Source organism: Silurus aristotelis (genome assembly GCF_946808225.1).
Source record: "Silurus aristotelis genome assembly, chromosome: 11".
NCBI classification, from domain to species: domain Eukaryota; kingdom Metazoa; phylum Chordata; class Actinopteri; order Siluriformes; family Siluridae; genus Silurus; species Silurus aristotelis.
The window spans coordinates 13,484,983-13,502,942 of NC_139584.1; the positions used below are offsets into that span (position 1 = coordinate 13,484,983).

A 17,960-nucleotide genomic window follows, 5' to 3' on the forward strand; every position below is an offset into this window, starting at 1 on the left:
CTATGTGTCTCATCCATCTAGGCTGCATATTTCTGTCAGGTCCTGGGAGATGAGGCTAATTACCCAGCTATTCATCTTCTGCCTCTTTATCCTAATCTCCCCATCCCATGCTCCACCTCGCTGTGTATGCATACATGGGCTTTTTTGGGGTGCGCATTCACGTGTGTGTATGGGATTTCACAGTACGTGCTTATGCATGAATGTGTGTTTTCATGCATGTAAGATTGGTCATTTGAAGGCTGGCGGTATCATTTTTACTCGACTGTCTCATTTAAAGTCCTCTAGACAGGAACAGCATTCTGGAACATTTGAGTCTATTGGAAACCTGTGGACCAGAATTAAACGCAGCATGTTTGTGTCTGTAATGATGATGTCAATCTAATGGCCATGGAAATTCAAATCCACACTTAGGGCCTCTGTGTGGGTTATTTTGTTTGTGCGCGTGCATGTTAGTGTGTGTTTGCACTGATAATTCAACAAGCAGGGGTCCTGGTTGCGTTTCATCTGTGCAGCCTAGCATCACAAAGCTAAGTATCAAAGACATGATAATGTTTTATAATGTAATGACTTTTCTTGATTGCCAAGTTACCCATCTCACCTTGCCAGATGTCTACACCGCAGCTTGTGGTAATTAAATCTCAACACTCGTTAAGATAAAGCCTAGAGGGGCCCTTTCACTCTCTCTCTTTTCCATTATCACCCAGCTCTCCCCTAAAGCTATTTAACTCCTGCAATGTGACATGAAAGTTGTGGAAAGTCCTGGGCTGTCAGGAGGCATCAGAGAGCTGTCGTGCCCCGCAGTGCGAGTCTCCCCACGCTGAAATGGAAACCAGAGCCCTTTTATCTCCTTTCCTTGGAAGAAACACTTTCATTCTCTCAAAGCCGACATATCTGAAAACATCAAGGTAGAGAGGAGTGATGGGTACACTCGGGGAAAGCACTGCTTTGCAACTGAGATGCTTCATTGCTCAGGCTTTATTATAACCTTAAAACTACAGAGGATGTGTTCTAGCAATCGCTATGAACAAATAAGCCTGTGGCTTGTGCTGGGATTCATTCCAGCACTATATATTGATGTCTGAATTTGGGGTGCACTCCTCTCCTTGACAGATTGAATGAATGTTTGAACAAGGCCACTTCTAAAAAGAATTTAATGAGGTCTGGTTGTGCCTGCAGAAATTTGTCTCTCTCTTCAATAAGGTTGTCCTCACAAGGTCATCAAATGAAGAGGGATTTACAGAACTATGTGATCATTTTATTAAGCCTCTTAAGAATCATGGAGAAGGAATCCTTGTGTTTGCACCAGCTCTAAGCCCTGCTGGCATTATATTAATCATCATACACATCTATTAGGAGCGAACAAGAACACTAATTCTCTCCTCATGGAGATGTACATGCTACTCACTACACTGTGCTAGAGAGCTAAAGATTCCTGCTTGAGGCAAAAGCAAGTTAATTGTATCCAAATGATTCTAATTAGGATATAATAGCAGCTCACATTACAAAAAAAATGACAAAAACTGAAAAAAATTTTACATTCTGAAATCCTATAAAGTGTTCATTACTAGTTCTAGTTGCATGTTTTGTTAAAGCAATGCAAAATTTAAAAAAAGCTGTAAATCAATAATCAAATAATAAAAAACATATTTTTCATTTACTTTCACATTACCTCAGCTATCATATTATGAAAAGAGAGAACCATTGAAAAATACTTCATATCAGCATTCTTTTGTTGCTTTTCAATCCTTTTTGGAAGTTTGTGTGTATGAGTTCAGAGGTTGTCATAATGATGCAGTGTTTTTTAAAAAAAAAAAAAAAAAAAAAAAAAAGAGACAAAAGAATGGTGTGGGAAAAAATGGATGGAATGAGAAAATTATGTTTTTAATCACAATGACAAGAAGTTTACTAAAAAAAGAAGTGAACAGATAAGATGCAAAATTACCACTTAGTCTGTGTTGTACACATCACACTCATACTGGTGCGACCATGACATTTTGTTACTGGAATGCCCCAACTCAGAAACGCATGTCTTCTAAAAAAATACTAGTTCACTTTGTATTACTGTTCATGTGCATTCACCTAGTAATTTAATACTTTGACATATATTAAGACAAAAGATAAAAGAAAACCTATAGCTAAGTCTGTGAGAATTATTATTTAACCACTAAGTCCCAAAAAAATCAAGCTTGCAATCACAAGCTAATGCAATATACAATCGTTTAATCACACTGTATGTGGGCAGTAAACTTGGAACTTTATCCCCAAATCGTTTCTTGAGCCTTGAACTCTAAATATAGCTCTATATCAATTTAGTTTTGTCAGAGAACACAATAATATTCAAATATTGTGCATTTGTACTACATTACATTATTTGTTACGATTGTTTATTGTTTAATAATCTATTTTCTATTATAGCTTATATTGTATATTTATTACTTGTGCATATTTATATGTTAAATGTTGATAAATGACCACGTATCTGCATTTTACTGTGTTATTATTCCATCTATTGGCAAATTTGCGTAAACCTAACTGAAAAGATGATTTAATGGTTAATTGCAATTGTTTGTAACTAATCATTAGTCAAAATGTTAAAATCAAGACACACCTAGTTGTAGTATGTGTATGTTTATCAGCATAGTATGAGAGACTATCAGGAAAAAAAAACATTTGGAGCCGAATTTTATTTTAAATCTTAATTGCACTTATAAGTTCATATTGGGGGTGTAATTACGTCTATAAAAAGTCTACATCTCAAAAAGGCAGAGATAAGTGTGTTATCTCATGGGTGGACTGATGTTCCTTGTTGAGTTATCATGTCTGGGCTTGTGTATACAGGTGGTTCCTAACGGATGGGCAGTTTAACGTTTGTCAGGCAGGCTGTGTTAAGCTTGGCCTTTAGCCCTCATAATCTAAGTGAAAACAGTGAGAGAAGGATGAGTAATCATACCATGTCAGCAATAAAACCACATTTGTACAGTTCTCATTAAGATACAAATACAGATATAAATACCTGCTTCTCAACTGGCCGAATGCATCCAACATCATATACTAATGTGTGGAATATGACAATCCTAGGATATGTTTTCAGAACAATTGTAAATAAGTGTCAATATAGTCCCACCAAAGGTGACCTCAGAGTGAATACTGAAATACAGCTACATGTGGAAGATGAAAATGCCTGTATGATTCTTTTCAAGACACTAGGATGATCAAAAACATGCAAATTTGAGTTTAATTTCAATCTGGAAAGCACCTTGCAAATGTGAACTTTTGTGGTTTTCAAACTGAACACCTCATCATGGTGGCAGTTCCTCTCGAAAAGTTTGTACAAAAGTTTGCACAATACGAGAGTGTATGTCCCAGGCTGTATTAATGGGATGAGTTGGGTTTTATAGAGTGGTTACATCAGCTCTTCTGTTTGATGTGTAATCTATAACCTGTCCTGCTCAGGTAAGATTTAGTAATTCACTGTGGAGTGGAATTGATGTTTTAAGATTGCCTTTTCAGTCATTCTTTATCTCTGTTTAGACCTGTCAGAAATACCAGGTTCTTAGCCCTGTCAGACATTCTGCTTGTCTCAGTGATGGCCAATTGAGATGATAAGCTGTCATTTTCCAGACTTGAAACTCAAACTGGTTTCAGCACATTCTCACTATCTCCAAAAAAGAGGAAGAAGCTGACAACAACAACAAAAAAACTTTGTGAAGGAATTTTTTACCTGTGCTATCATTGGAACATATTTTGCTCCATTTAAATGATTTAATAATTAGAACATGCTGGCAATGCTGTATTCAGCTAAATGTTTTTGTGACAAAGACTCCTCCTATGGCAGAAAACTGCAGAAACTGCTTTACTTGATGGAAAGACTTCTATAAATACTAACACATTACTCACAGAAAGCTAACTTCTATAGCAACGACTAATACACATGGACTTGTATGCTGCAAATTCTGTTATTCTTTAATCTTAATGTGTTTTTTTTTTAACAACAACAAAAAAATTGCTGATAAACTGACAAATATGTATTTCTTTAAGAAGACGGTAAGGAGTCCTCAGTACCATCTGTCAAAAGTAAAACCTGTTCCTTTTAGTTGTATACAGGAAAGTCTTCAGGACAGGGCATTTTGCAGTTTATCATGTAATTATTTTGCATCAAAAAGATAAAGAAATAAGAGTCTGTTGAGACTTTTACAGCGGTCATAATGTAAACGATAGCAGTAACTGGCTTGTTCTGCAGATGTTCAACCACTATAAACCAGCTTAATAGTAAGAATGAATAGGAACCGTAACATAGGCAACTTGCAGCATGAGAGAACATGTGACATGCTGTTATTAAAATAACACACTTCTACTTTTGAATATTTTCATAAAACGGCGTGCCCCGTCATGTTTTTATTCCTTAAAAAATTATTTAATAATTAAGTAAATAACAGTTTCGAGCACATATATGTCCATACATAAACGCATTGACATTGGGCACATTAAACACATTAGGCACTGTTATTATTAAAAAGAAAAAAAAAAACAATACAAAATGTTTATTTACTGAAGAGAGCTATCCTTATCGATTAACAAGTTCAGAAAGTAAGTTCAAATGTTCTGTATTTCATGTGCTTTCCATCCAGGTTGGATAATAAAACTGCCACAGCCATATAACACAGAGGATCCGGGAGCTGAGACACCTGTTCTGAGGCCAATGTTGATGCTACAGGAAGAGCATGTAATAAGCACCTGACAAGGTGAGAAAGACTGTCACAATTTGCAAGGCTGTCCAGAAACCCATATAATAGGCTGATTTCTCTAAAGGAAATGCCCCTGAGAATAATTGAGGTGCAGGAAAATTCAGTGCCAGCGGCTGTCTTTTTATGACACAGTACATCTGTAGGCTCATCTCAAGGCCATGAAGAGAAAAAAATTGTCCTTGTAAATTTTAAAGATACATTGCCAGATCTGGCCAAACAACATTTACAACATGGGGCAAGAATAAAACGATCTGTTGACTTGGAGAATTCGAGCTATAAAACATGTGTAACAAGTATTCATGGCCTTGATTGAGTCTAATAGTAGAAAAATTACTTTGAGAATGTTTAAGGTCTTTTATGTCCTTGAGCTTCATCAATAGCACTTAGAGTTAAATCATTTAGACCTGTTTTTTAAATCAAAACCTTACAGTAAACAAAAAAAGATTTTTTTTTTCAGCCTGTGCACATTAGTGATTGTGGGAATTGACTACAACAAAAGGCTTAGGGGACTGAGGAAGCTGGGGAGGATATGCAGAGGGGCACACGCAGAGGAATCATGAGGGATCTGTTCGTTTCATCTATGCTGGAAGACAAAACAGGGGTGGGGATGAAGGGATTTATATACACCCCAGCGTTTAACTATAACACAAAAGCATGTGCGTTTGTGAGTCTGTGGGTGTAAAGGAGTACATGCTGTAATAGCATGATAGGCTTTTTATTTTATTTTTTTATTTTAGGTTCAGCTGTTAAGACAGTAAATGGAAAAAAATACATATTAACAGGTTCTTATCTGATGACAAATGTTTGTATTTTTCCTTATTTCTATACCCAATATTTTACTGCAACAAATCGCAATTTTATTTATGTAATTGTGCCTATGCCCATATTTATGTTTGCAGAGAAATATGTACACAGCAGAAGGTGATATGCATATTTGCACTTTGTTGTAGGTATATAAGTTCTTCCAATTGATTGTAATGTATTTATTTCTCACTCATGTATGTACTTCCTTGTTTATGTGTAAGAAGCCAATAAAGTGTGTATTTAATTGAATAGATAAGACTCCATCCATCCAACAATTAACAAAACACCAGAAACCGTTTCTAAATATTAAATCTTTAAAAGCTTTACTCTAAATACAAGTTTAATGACTGCTGAATATAAACAGTGCCATTTTGTCTAACCCCTATTTCTAAATCAATCTGATGAATATCTGTTTCTGTGTATGAATGTGCTCCATGGGAAGAGGTTACCACGCCCAAACACACAGAGCCCACTGTTAGCCCCCCCTTCTGGCCAAACACTGCTATAACATCAACAAGAATGACACCAGAATATTGTTAGGGCTGTAATCTTGCTGTTTAATTGTCAGTATGTGAACATAATGCAAAACTGACCAATAAATATAAAAAAATCTAATTATTACATCACAAAATTACAAGTTTTACTTATGGCTTTTTTTGGAGAATATCTCTTATTCCAACATTCACCAATAATGAATAAAAAAAAAAACAGAATACAAAACGACATCTTAGCAAGTAAAAAATATAACTTTAATATGAGCATATTTAGCTTCAAATAGTCTTATTCCACGGCCATATAAGTTTTATTTTTTCTACAAATAAATGCTTAAAATAAAAAAATGTCCTGTTAGTAAAACAGGATTATTTCATGCTTGAAATTTAGCAAAATGTATAGAAGTGGATTTAACAACTGCAAATTAACAAATTGCAATTTTATACTTGGAAATACTCCATACATTTGACTATATCCATGATATATGACAGAGATTCCACTTAAATGAAAAAATAAACTTGATTAAAACTAGAACAATGTTGTGTGAGAAGGTTTCTCTGTGCCTGCAGTCAGGAATGCTTAGGTCACTTTGGGTGGATGAGCCAAATGATTCATCCATTTCAAAGTATCCCTAAAAAAGAGAACGCAATTAGATGACATTTTGCCAAACTCACCACCAGAGTTTTCAAAATAGGATCTTGCACCAGTATTTGTTTATCAAACCCTCGTCAATGTCTTTCTTTCTTTCTTTCTTTCTTTCTTTCTTTCTTTCTTTCTTTCTTTCTTTCTTTCTTTCTTTCTTTCTGTAAGGTAGTGCACTTAGTTTCATAATCATAATATGCAATAGTGATGTTGGATGCTCATGTGAAAATGATTCAGTAAATCTAACACTTGATAAATTGTACAAAAGCGTCTGCTTTCCGGTGTGCTTAAAAGTCAATGTAACAAATATATTTTAATAATTTTTGCAATTTAATGTTATATTCTTATGTACATCATATACATACATCAGCCTGATGCTACAATTATTATTCAAATGGATTTTTTTCTTCATTAATCTACACTTTAATCACATTAATCTAGCACATAATGACAAAGTAAAAACGGAATTCTATAAATCTGTACATTTGATAAAATTACAAACAAAGAAATATCATATTAGTACATTAGTAATCAGACCCTTTGCAAAAACACTCGAAAACACTAAAATTAGTACAGGTCTCTCCCAATTCTCTTGATAATTGCAGAGATGTTTCTGCACTTTGCCTGGGGTCTACATGTGAAAAAGTTTATTGATTGGACATTATTTGGAAAGACACACACCTCTCTATAGAAGGCCATGCAGCTGACAATGCATTTTAGAGCAAAAACCCAACCATAAGGTCAAAGGAACTCTATTAAGGCCTGTGACAGCATTTTAGTTGGGTAGAGATCTGGACTAGACTGGGCCATTGTAACAACTTGATTCTGTTCTTTTTTTAGTTATTCTGTTGTAGATTTGCTTGGGATCATGGGATCAACAGCTTTAGTTGTTAAACATCTGGCCTCATATTTGAATCAAAAATACTTTGGTAAAGAGAGGAATTCAATGCCAGCTCAATGACCAAAAGTTCCCCGGGTCCTGTGGCTGCAAAATAATCCAAAATCATTACACCTGAAACACTTGACAGTGGATATGAAGTATTTGTACTTATATGGTGTGCTTGGATTTTGCCAAATGGAGCTTTAAATCATTTGAAAATGGCCTTATAATCCATCTCAGATTGAAGGACAGCAACAATTGCTTCTCTGAAACATTATTGATGTATTTTCTCTTTGGTGTTATGCTAACACACATCTGCATGTTCCAGACCATCAAAATGCTAAAACATGGGCTTTTATAGAGGTGGTCATAATTGCTGGTGATCAGTTTATCAATCGCATTTGATTTGAAGCACCTGCCTGCTGCCTAGACTCTTTATTAATGGAAGTAATAAGGGTGTACTTAGTTTTTTACACATGGCTTCTCCAATTTGGCTTTATTTTTGTAAAATATATAATGACAGTGTAAGTGTAAGACAGTGTTGTTTATCTGAGGCTGTAGTTACCAATTTAAAATAAAAGAATGTCTCATTTCCCAGTATTAAATTAATTTTTAAACTTAAACATATTTAAGACTTAAATGAATAATAAGGAATATGTTTTTAGAAAAACAATTAAACATTATTAAACATATACTCAGTATGGAGTTACCACATTAATCAAGAGTTATATTTTGAATAGTGAAGTATACAAAAACATCTCTGTACCTGTTAATCCTCTGGCCCTTTCTCTTCTGAAACTCCTTCTCATCCACAGTCCACACTGAGCCTTTCCCTCCATCCACTCGCACAAAGCACTTATGAAGGCTGAGGTTATGACGGACCGCGTTCTGCTTGCAAACATTCGTTTTAAGATAATCAAATAAACTGTGTAACATGATGTCAGAAACAGAAAAGAGTAGAACAAAAATAGTTTCTGCCTTCAGACGCTGATGGTGATAAAGATTTCATCATGTCAGTGCTGCCATCTAGTGGACATTTGGACACAATCCTGCTATCATGAAAAACAGATGCCTCTACTCAGATCTATATACACAATATGTATTATATAATATTTGTATACAATATACACTACAATATGCACTCAGCGGACACTTTATTGGGAACCACTCTTTACAAACATGAGGAGCAGAAAAACATTCAGAATGTTTTTTAACCTTGGGGTGGATAAGCTAGCAGAACACATTACTGGATTCCACTCTTGTCAGGCAAGAACTGGAATTTGATGCTACATTGAGCACAGACTTACACAAACAGTAAAAAAAAAAAAAAAAAAAAAAAAGAATGATTAGTGGGGGGCTTTGGGGGGAATGGGGGTCCCCCAGAGTTGTACAAAAAAAATGCAACTGAAATTTGATAAAAATGCAGTTGGACCGTAAACATTTCAGATAACAAAATCATTACAGTATTACAGTACTTTAGTCCAAAAAATGTGAATTGAACCTTTTTTAATTGATCAAACAAGAATCTCAAGGACGGTTTTCAAAACCTGGTGAAATCCTTGATACAAAAATGGAAGCTGCTCTGAGAAAAAGTTCCCCTTTTTTTAGTACAGTGTTCCTAATGAAGTAAAGAGTGAGTGTATATAACATATCGGGGCGTTTTAGAATATTGCCATTATCCCTGTCTTACATTAGGGACAGCTGACTTGGTAGGCAGTATGCAGGCTCAGTATTTTAAAATCCCTGAGACAAAGCTGACTAAATTCCAGATATCGATTTTAGAAAGAAAAATTATTTTTAAGATCTTTAGAGTTCTAATGTACAAAACATATGAATAAGACTAGGTAGTCTGACCCAAATGCAAATGTACTATTTGCATCAGCAGTAACTATGAATATTTTGATAAACTCATGTCACTCGCACAGTAAAATAGAAGTGATGATATAGATAAGCCTGATCTCTCATACCTACAACTAATACTTCATAGAACTGTTCTGACGTGTGGATGCATGCCAGGAGGACACGCATTTATGAAAGGCTAACCTCAAAACCATAACTTCATGCAGTTCCATGTTTAACCATGCCGTAACAACATTTAACTGACTATGTTTATGTAGATGTTCTCAATAAAGAACTTTATTGTTGATAAAAAGGAAAGCAAGCCTGACATATGAGATCATATGAAATATTAAGTGGCTGCAGTGAAGTGTGTTGGCTGAGCTGATATGCGGCCTATAATGATACGATACCTTCCATGTGGGAGTGTTGTGACGGAAGTAAAAGAATCTTTGAATGAACCAGCTGTAGATCTCATTCAGGGCCCTCTGCTTATCTGGTGCCTCCAGTATTGACTATAAGACGTATAGAATATAGATATAAATAAATAAAGATCCGTGCATATAATTATGTATAATTGCATATAATAATGTAATAAAAATGCATATTTACATGATAAAAGAAATACATGGTAAAATAATATAATTGAATGTATCATCTGCATACACTGTTTACTTACACATCTAATAAGAAAAGCATAAGTATATGGAGGTCTGATATTCACATATTTGAAGCATTCCATACTGTTCATAAAATCTGTAAGGTAGAAGAATTGTTTTTGCATAACAAAAGATTTGGGTACAAATGATATTCTATTCAGTCTAAAAATATTTTTTCAAGTAATACCAAAAATATCTGCACTAGCATATAAGCACATGTGTGTATTATCGAATGTGACAGTCCAGGGAAAGTCAGTGTGTGAATAGACTTTACCTGTCGGTAGGTGGGGGGTGGCTAAGGGCCAGTATTCGTGGCGCCCTGTGGCATCGATGGCCCATTCTACACTTCCATCTGGCTCCTCAGATGGGGGTGCAGGCAGTGCCAGCGGACTCCACCAGCATAGAGCTGCTCTCTGACAGAGCGGCACACACACTCACAATTCATAAGGCAGAAAAATAGTAAAACTGTGCTACAGTGCAAACTGTTTAAACAGAGAAAAGGCTATGAAATAGATTATTTTTAGTGAAACATCAATCAAAAAAAAATTATTAATTCTGATATTGTAGATGAGACAAACAACTTGTATGGTGTTTAATAATAAGCAGCTTCAAAAGGAGAGTAAGTCATGAAGTGATTTCTATTATTATCTTACTAGGTGTTCAGTCAATTGTAGATGGAGCTGCATGGCATGGAGCTTCTGTCTTTCCTGTACAAGCTTAAACACAGTTCACAGTGAATCTGTTTCAGTATTGCACTCAATGAGAATTAATAACCATCTTTATTTGTAGTCATCATAATGTTATTACATGAATATTTCAAAACATTAGTTTATAATTGCTAGAAAATATGAAAAGTGTATCAGAGTTTTTCACATATGTATAAATATATGTAAATAAAAATGGTGTTCATGGGGATACATAATCCTCTCATGACCAGTGACAAAAGCGATAATTATTAAGATAGCCATTTATTATAACCACTAATTCACAGATGTGCAAATAAAAATAATAAAGGGAGGTTACTGTTCATAGAACAACTTATGAGTGTTATAAAATTAGCAAAAGTTGATTTCAACACTTTGTAAAAAAACAATTTAAACGAAATAAACTATGATTAACCTGATGAGGATAGAGCATAATGATGAGAGAACACTACAGGAATACTTGACTAGACTACAGAATCCCTTAGCCACAGCTATTCAGTGGATTTAGGTTAAATATTCTTGTTAGTTAACTGTCAATTAACTGTGTAGTTACCTATATAACATTATTTTATTACTAGTTCTTGAAGAGAAACTTATAAATGTTTGTATTAATGAGTTTGGAAGCCATTTAGATATGGCACAATAGTAAGTTACAATTTTACTGGTAGAAATTTGAGTCAATTGTTTAGCATCTTAATATTCTGTTATTATTTCTGTCATTCATTTTAGGATTTTCAAGCAGTTTTTAATTATAACTGCTTATATGTGTTTTATTTACACATTTATACTTTATGACGGTTTACAGAAGACAAATAACAGAAATGATGAAATTTTTTAGCAAACCGACAATGATTCATGTTGGTTTTGTTTCTATATATAAACAACATTTGTATATATTTTGATATGATGGGTTTTTTTTTGTTCATAAATTATTTTACTACATTTGCAAAATATCAAACAAAGAAATAAATACTTTTTCTGCCAAATGCATTGCTATTTTGCTTTTGCTCTAAGCAAACTTAATTAGTTAATTAATTTAATTAGTTAATTAGCATTTAACAAGTATCTCATGATATGGGCATTTTGAGCTTGCACAATATAATTACATTAATTAACCAGGAAAAAAAACAAAAAAACAAAACAGTTTAAAGTTGACTAGAATGTGACCACATTTGTTCAGTATTTGTCTCTTAAATGAGGTATTATTGGGCAAATTTGGCTTTTTTAGTCAACAAACAGTTCAGCAGTGAATCATCAGCAGACTGCATGAGAAAGAGGGAAGACGCTATTGTATTTTTTTACAGTTAATTAGTTTCAGATCATAATTGAGACAGTTGATGTCGCTAAGATTAAGGCTTTATACACAAATGCTTAAGTAAGTTTGTTATTTGTCATTTAGGTCTATAGGTAATGCGTATCTAGGTATTATGTAGACTTGTGATTATTAATCTTAGGTAAAGTGTAAATATGCTTCTCAGTGACATAGACACTAAACAGTTAATTTGTTTGAACAATACTTTATATAAATCTACCTGACTCTCCATCTGGCGCACTCTCTCTTCCTGCACCCTCCACTGTGCAATTGTTTTTTCTCCCCAGCTGTGCCCATTGTTTAGGTGTCTACACAATTCGGGAAAACAGGAAAAAAAGATTACACTATGTATATATATATATATATATATATATATATATATATATATATATATATATATATATATATATATATATATATATATATATATATATATGAGGAATAGTATACATTTTACTATAGATTTGGTTAAAGTGAATTAAAAACTCACTTCAGGAAAACAGAATACTCTTTGAAGGCTTCATCACAATCAGGCCAACGACATCGTCCATTGACCAACAGAGAGCTTATAACGGTGGACTGGATAATACTGTGATAGATAAGTGCACATTAATGCAATGACCTATACTGTCGTATATTGATCCTGCTACTTGAGAAGACTTAAAACATTTTCACATTTCCATCAATATTTAGAGTTTTCAACAGAAGTCAGCTTCACAGGTGTCAAAATTACAAAGAAGCTCAATTCATACAGTTTGGGATTTCACATTTCACATGCATGAATGATTCCACATGCATTCTGTTTTGGGTTTCAGTCTTACCTGTTTGTATGAGTGCTGGGGGTTTTGGGCAGATCAGTTTTTTTAGTAGAACTGTATTCTTTCTCCTTTCTGCTACTTTTAAATGCTGAGTCACACTTTTTAGGTGAGAGCTGAGAAAAACTGTTTTGTTCTGGTGAAGGAATAGGATCAAAGATGGATCATTAGTAATTTATGGATTTCCTGACCCATTTTCTACAGATTAAATGTAAACTTTACATTTTTAAGAAAACGGTTTGTTGGTTATGTCTTATCAATCAATAAAATTGTTAATAATTATATAGATTATTTGATGCATAGAGCACGCTCTGATGGATTGTTTTATTCAAAATATGCAGGATGTTGCAGTACAGACCCAGAGGTAGCAGAGAGGTGGAACAGAGCACAGATGGTCTATTTTGGGTTGGCTGAGGACTCTGACGCTCTAGTAGAGGAAGATGTGTGTGTGTCATTTTATTGGCACTCTGTGCGCGCGCGCACACACACACACAACACACACACACACACACACACACACACACACACACACACACACACACACACACACACACACACACACCACATGCACATACACATACACAGAGAAAGTTGTGAATTTTGAATCAACTGATAGATACTGTAGCATGTGCAATTGTGTCTGCTTATGACTATTAACTTCATGTGCTTCATGTGATTAAGTTCTATTATATTTTTATTGAGAAATATTAACAAAGTGGAATTAATAACATGACATTATGGAGTCCACATTTTTACTGTTAGCTCTTTAATGTGAATTTTATTTCATAAACCAGAGATTACCTGAAAGGGTGGGGTTTCTTCAAAATGGAGTGAACTGTCACACTTGTTTGGTATGTACGTCTCATCTTCCTGCTCCTCTTTCAGAATTGGTGGCAAATCTCCATCTCTTACACACCCAATACTGACACTCTGACTGCTTATCTGTGACATTCCTGAAGTAAAAACTCTGAAACAGAGAAAAGTTGAACAGCAATTTCTCATTTGCATATTAAATATACATTTTTTAGACTCAGAGGGAATCGGGACTTTTTGGTACTGACGATTATGTTTGGTGTTTACCTGGTAGAAAAACTCACCATTAAACTATTGTTAGACACTTATTAAACCATTAGAAATACTCTGAAGAATAAAAAATAGGCCGAAATTTAAATACACTTTCCTAAACCTAGCTACAACATCGTTGGGTTTTTTCCCTACCTATCATTAACATGATGAGGGTGTGAAGCAAAGACTTGAAAGTAGAATGATAGAGGTAGATAAAGAGCACAGCTTCATGCAAGTGTAAAGGTGTCATAATAGAACTATCAAACAAACACTTGATACCACCTATCACTTAGGGCCTAAAGTGTTTTGGTTGATTAACGCGTTTTATTTAAAAGGGAGTGAAGCAAACACTGATCTTTAAAGCACAACAGCCTGTTTCTCTTGTCAGAAAGCCGTTAACCAGCAGAAATATGTTAAGATTAAGAACCATTCAGATATATACATATACAGTCACTTTGCATTTTGCAAAAACTTGCAAAAGATAAGCAGGCCAGGAAGAGGAAATAGGATATGGGTAAATAGAAAGAGAAAGTTTGCAATCTTTGCGGTTTCTGATGTTATCCTTGTGTACAAAAAACTCTAAGCTGCAATCACAGAAGTAAATATAAAGTAATTGCAGTTGCACAATGTGGTAATGAATATGTCTAATATTATTTGAATATCTACCACACAGGAACTACATTAATTGCATTACAACCTGCAAGCATATGAGAACATTTACCTTTATTACTCTACAATGTGCAGTAATACGTCAGTCTAATACTTTAGTACTTCTAAATATTGGCCTGTGATTACACAAATTGCTGTAAACCTTTTTTACATAACTTCACAGGAATGGAAAATGACTCATTGCCCAAAGGTATTCTTCCTTTTAATTTACCATGGAACCTTTCGTTATTTCAAAACTCTCTCCCACAAAGACGTCCAAAAGTGCAGCAATTTCTACTCGAATTAGTTTCTACTAACCACTCATTTTACCACATTCTGTTTATAGTAATAACAAATTAGTACTTTCTGAGTAAAACTCTGTATGGGTGATTTGATTCTCATTTTCAGGTCATGAATTAAGCTACAAAGCGTACACGATATTAAATAAATTCAACTGTGATATAACACAAAGCAGCATTATGACTAAATATAACCACTGACAAACACATGCATTCCTACAACTTTCAATTTCCACACAAACTGTGAACTTTGTGCAGAAAGTTTAACTCTGTAATCTTAAATATTCTTTTTAAGGTTCTTCAAAATGTAAATAAAAAATAAACTACAAAAAAACATAAATGTCAATTATGCACAACAATAACCACAGCAACAACAAATAATTATTGCCCATAATATGCTCACAAAACAATACAAAAACACACAAATAAAAACAATTTCTTAAACAATCACAAGTTAAAACCATCATTTCATAGCTGATAGATGATTTTACACATATGTAGTCTATAACTAATAATTTCAGAAAATAAATACCTGCTCAAGTGCTGATGATTTTACATGTTTTGCACCTCCTGTTCTCTTCCTGTCTTTTGCTTGTTGAACAGAATAAATTGAAATGAAGCAAAATCTTGTTTTCAAACATCCAAACTGTTAAAGCGCCACAGTAAAGGCCATATGCAACAAATCGCTTATAATACGATCCTTTTCTGTTGATTTTTAAAGACGAGTTCACTTCAAAAGAGTACAATGCTCTATGTGCAGCTCTTGTGTACCTGTGGCATGCCAAGGTGTTTAGAAGTTACATGCACTCTTTGTGCAGTTAAGAAACACCTAAATGGAAAAATACACCCTAACCTCAGTTATCTAAGTTAGATATTCATATTTCAAGGTTAAAAAAACACATTTTTTCTGCATATTCTAGAATCAAGCAAGACTATCAATATAAATAGCGGCAAAATTGAAGATATTAATGTGTTTTTTTTTTTTTTGCATTACATTAGCATTCTGTACATTTCATCCAACAGGAGGAACTTAAATATTTCCTTCTAGAAATAATAATCATTTTGTGTAATAATTCGAGTACAAGTTGAATATTTAGGGTTTTTTTTTTTTTTTTTTTACAATTACTGCTATCATTTTTTTTTATTCAATCTTCCACACGTTTGACATATCAGCTTAATTACTATTTATATTATATAATCAAATGTCATTTAATGAAATGTAATGTTTGATATTTTATATTTTGTAACCGTCACCAACAAGGTAGACTTTTGTTTAGATGTGAATAAAAATGCTGTAAATGAATAATAAAGCCCTTCTTTTCCAATTTCTCATCTGATTATTTATTTATTGAAATGTGTACTTATTTTTAAAACCTGTCAACAAATTTACCTTAAGCAACAATGGAAAGTCATAACTTTCTTTGACTCACCTGAAGTCGTTTCCTTCTTAGAAAATTATGCAGCGCAATCTCTGTGTCCATCTGTATTTATAGTCAGATGTTCTACTTGTCTTTTTTTTTGAGTGGGCACAAATGAGTCATTGTTGTAATGTGTTATTTATGTTTGTGTTTGACACCAATATATTGTTTTCAAATATTAAAGACAACATTGAATCGTTATGCATTGAATTTAAATGCTATTGAGGAGCTATCTGCTTAATCCCTGAAATTTTAATTTTGAATTCCCAAACGAACAAAACCATTCTAACGAGATCAGAATGCAAATGCACAATTAGGTGTAATATAATAAAGCATTTGAATGCAACAGAAATGTTCTATTTAAAATGGAAACATCAACGATGAAATTATAAATAAAAAAGTAATCGTGGAAGCAATAACAATTTGCCACTCACTGTTCGCTTTAAGTTAAAAATGTGTCACTTGTTTACATTATATTTAAATGAGACACACAAGAACAGACATCAACCATTTATATGTGATTCAAAGGAATGTTTTAATGGCAAGTGTAGCCTATGCTTTAGTCAAACTGAGGAGATGACAAAAGTATATTACAAAATATTGCCAAAATATTATCACTTCAAGTACATATGAATATAAATTTATGTGCAAAAAATATATATATATATTTATTTATTAGAAAGAATATAAATAATAATAAAAAAAACTTATTATATTTTTTATAATAATTCACATTGGAAATTAAGACTCTTATTTTAACAGATAACCATTTTTTGTAAAAAAAAAAAAATAATTATTGATTAAAATGTTAAATGTTTAAAAAATAATAATAATTATAATAATTATATATGTATTTCTTTAGGGGTGAATTGATCTTTATACTTCTATAAATCTCATGTTATTTTAAATATCTATCTACACGCTTGATAATAAAGGAGTCAAGAAGAAACAAAAAGTTTTTTTTTACAGTGATTCCTAAGAAAAAAAAAATTTTGTTTAACTTTTCAGAAAATGGCTCTTAAAATAGCTTAATTTCTTCTTGGTGCTGTAAAGAACCTTTTCTGGTACTAAAAAAAGAACTGCTCTCAAAGATTCATTGTAGCGCCTTTCATGAAAACATTCTTCCTTTATTCCAATCTATTCAATACAGTTTAGTGAATTGCTTCTGATGAGCTTATATATGATCAGCATTTGAGATTATTGCGTGTAAAGAATAAAAAAAAGAGTTTTTAGTAAACCACTGGATGTTAATGGTTCTTCACAGACTCATATACCAAACGATTTAAGAACATCTATCTATCTATCTATCTATCTATCTATCTATCTATCTATCTATCTATCTATCTATCTATCTATCTATCTATCTATCTATCTATCTATCTATCTATAAAACTGCATTTTGTATTTACTTGGGTTATAATTGTGTAAGAATACAATTTGTCTGAAATATCATTTTAACTGTGACATGCAAAAAAAATTGAAATCACTTTTTTACAATGCTCTATCTATCTATCTATCTATCTATCTATCTATCTATCTATCTATCTATCTATCTATCTATCTATCTATCTATCTATCTATCTATCTATCTATCTATCTATCTATCTATCCATCCATCCATCCATCCATCCATCCATCCAT

The 17,960-nt window shown here is 33.3% G+C and overlaps 1 protein-coding gene across 2 annotated transcripts; it reads right to left on the bottom strand.

Annotated features, from left to right (window-relative positions):
* Nucleotides 1-6,085: 6,085 nt before the first annotated feature.
* On the bottom strand, nt 6,086-15,711 carry foxp3b (forkhead box P3b). 2 transcript variants are annotated; one of them, XM_083553440.1, is made up of 12 exons: nt 15,434-15,711; nt 13,691-13,856; nt 13,248-13,356; nt 12,896-13,025; nt 12,565-12,663; nt 12,295-12,382; nt 10,712-10,774; nt 10,333-10,471; nt 10,079-10,155; nt 9,813-9,914; nt 8,330-8,451; nt 6,086-6,672 (listed from the first exon to the last, which is right to left on the bottom strand). In XM_083553440.1, exons 2-12 carry the CDS (start codon nt 13,838-13,840, stop codon nt 6,621-6,623), a joined length of 1,131 nt encoding a protein of 376 aa, XP_083409566.1. In that variant the 5' UTR covers nt 13,841-13,856; nt 15,434-15,711; the 3' UTR covers nt 6,086-6,620. The 2 variants fall into 2 exon arrangements, with proteins under 2 accessions (XP_083409566.1, XP_083409567.1); XM_083553441.1 differs by lacking the exons at nt 13,691-13,856; nt 15,434-15,711 and adding an exon at nt 13,404-13,618.
* Nucleotides 15,712-17,960: the final 2,249 nt, after the last annotated feature.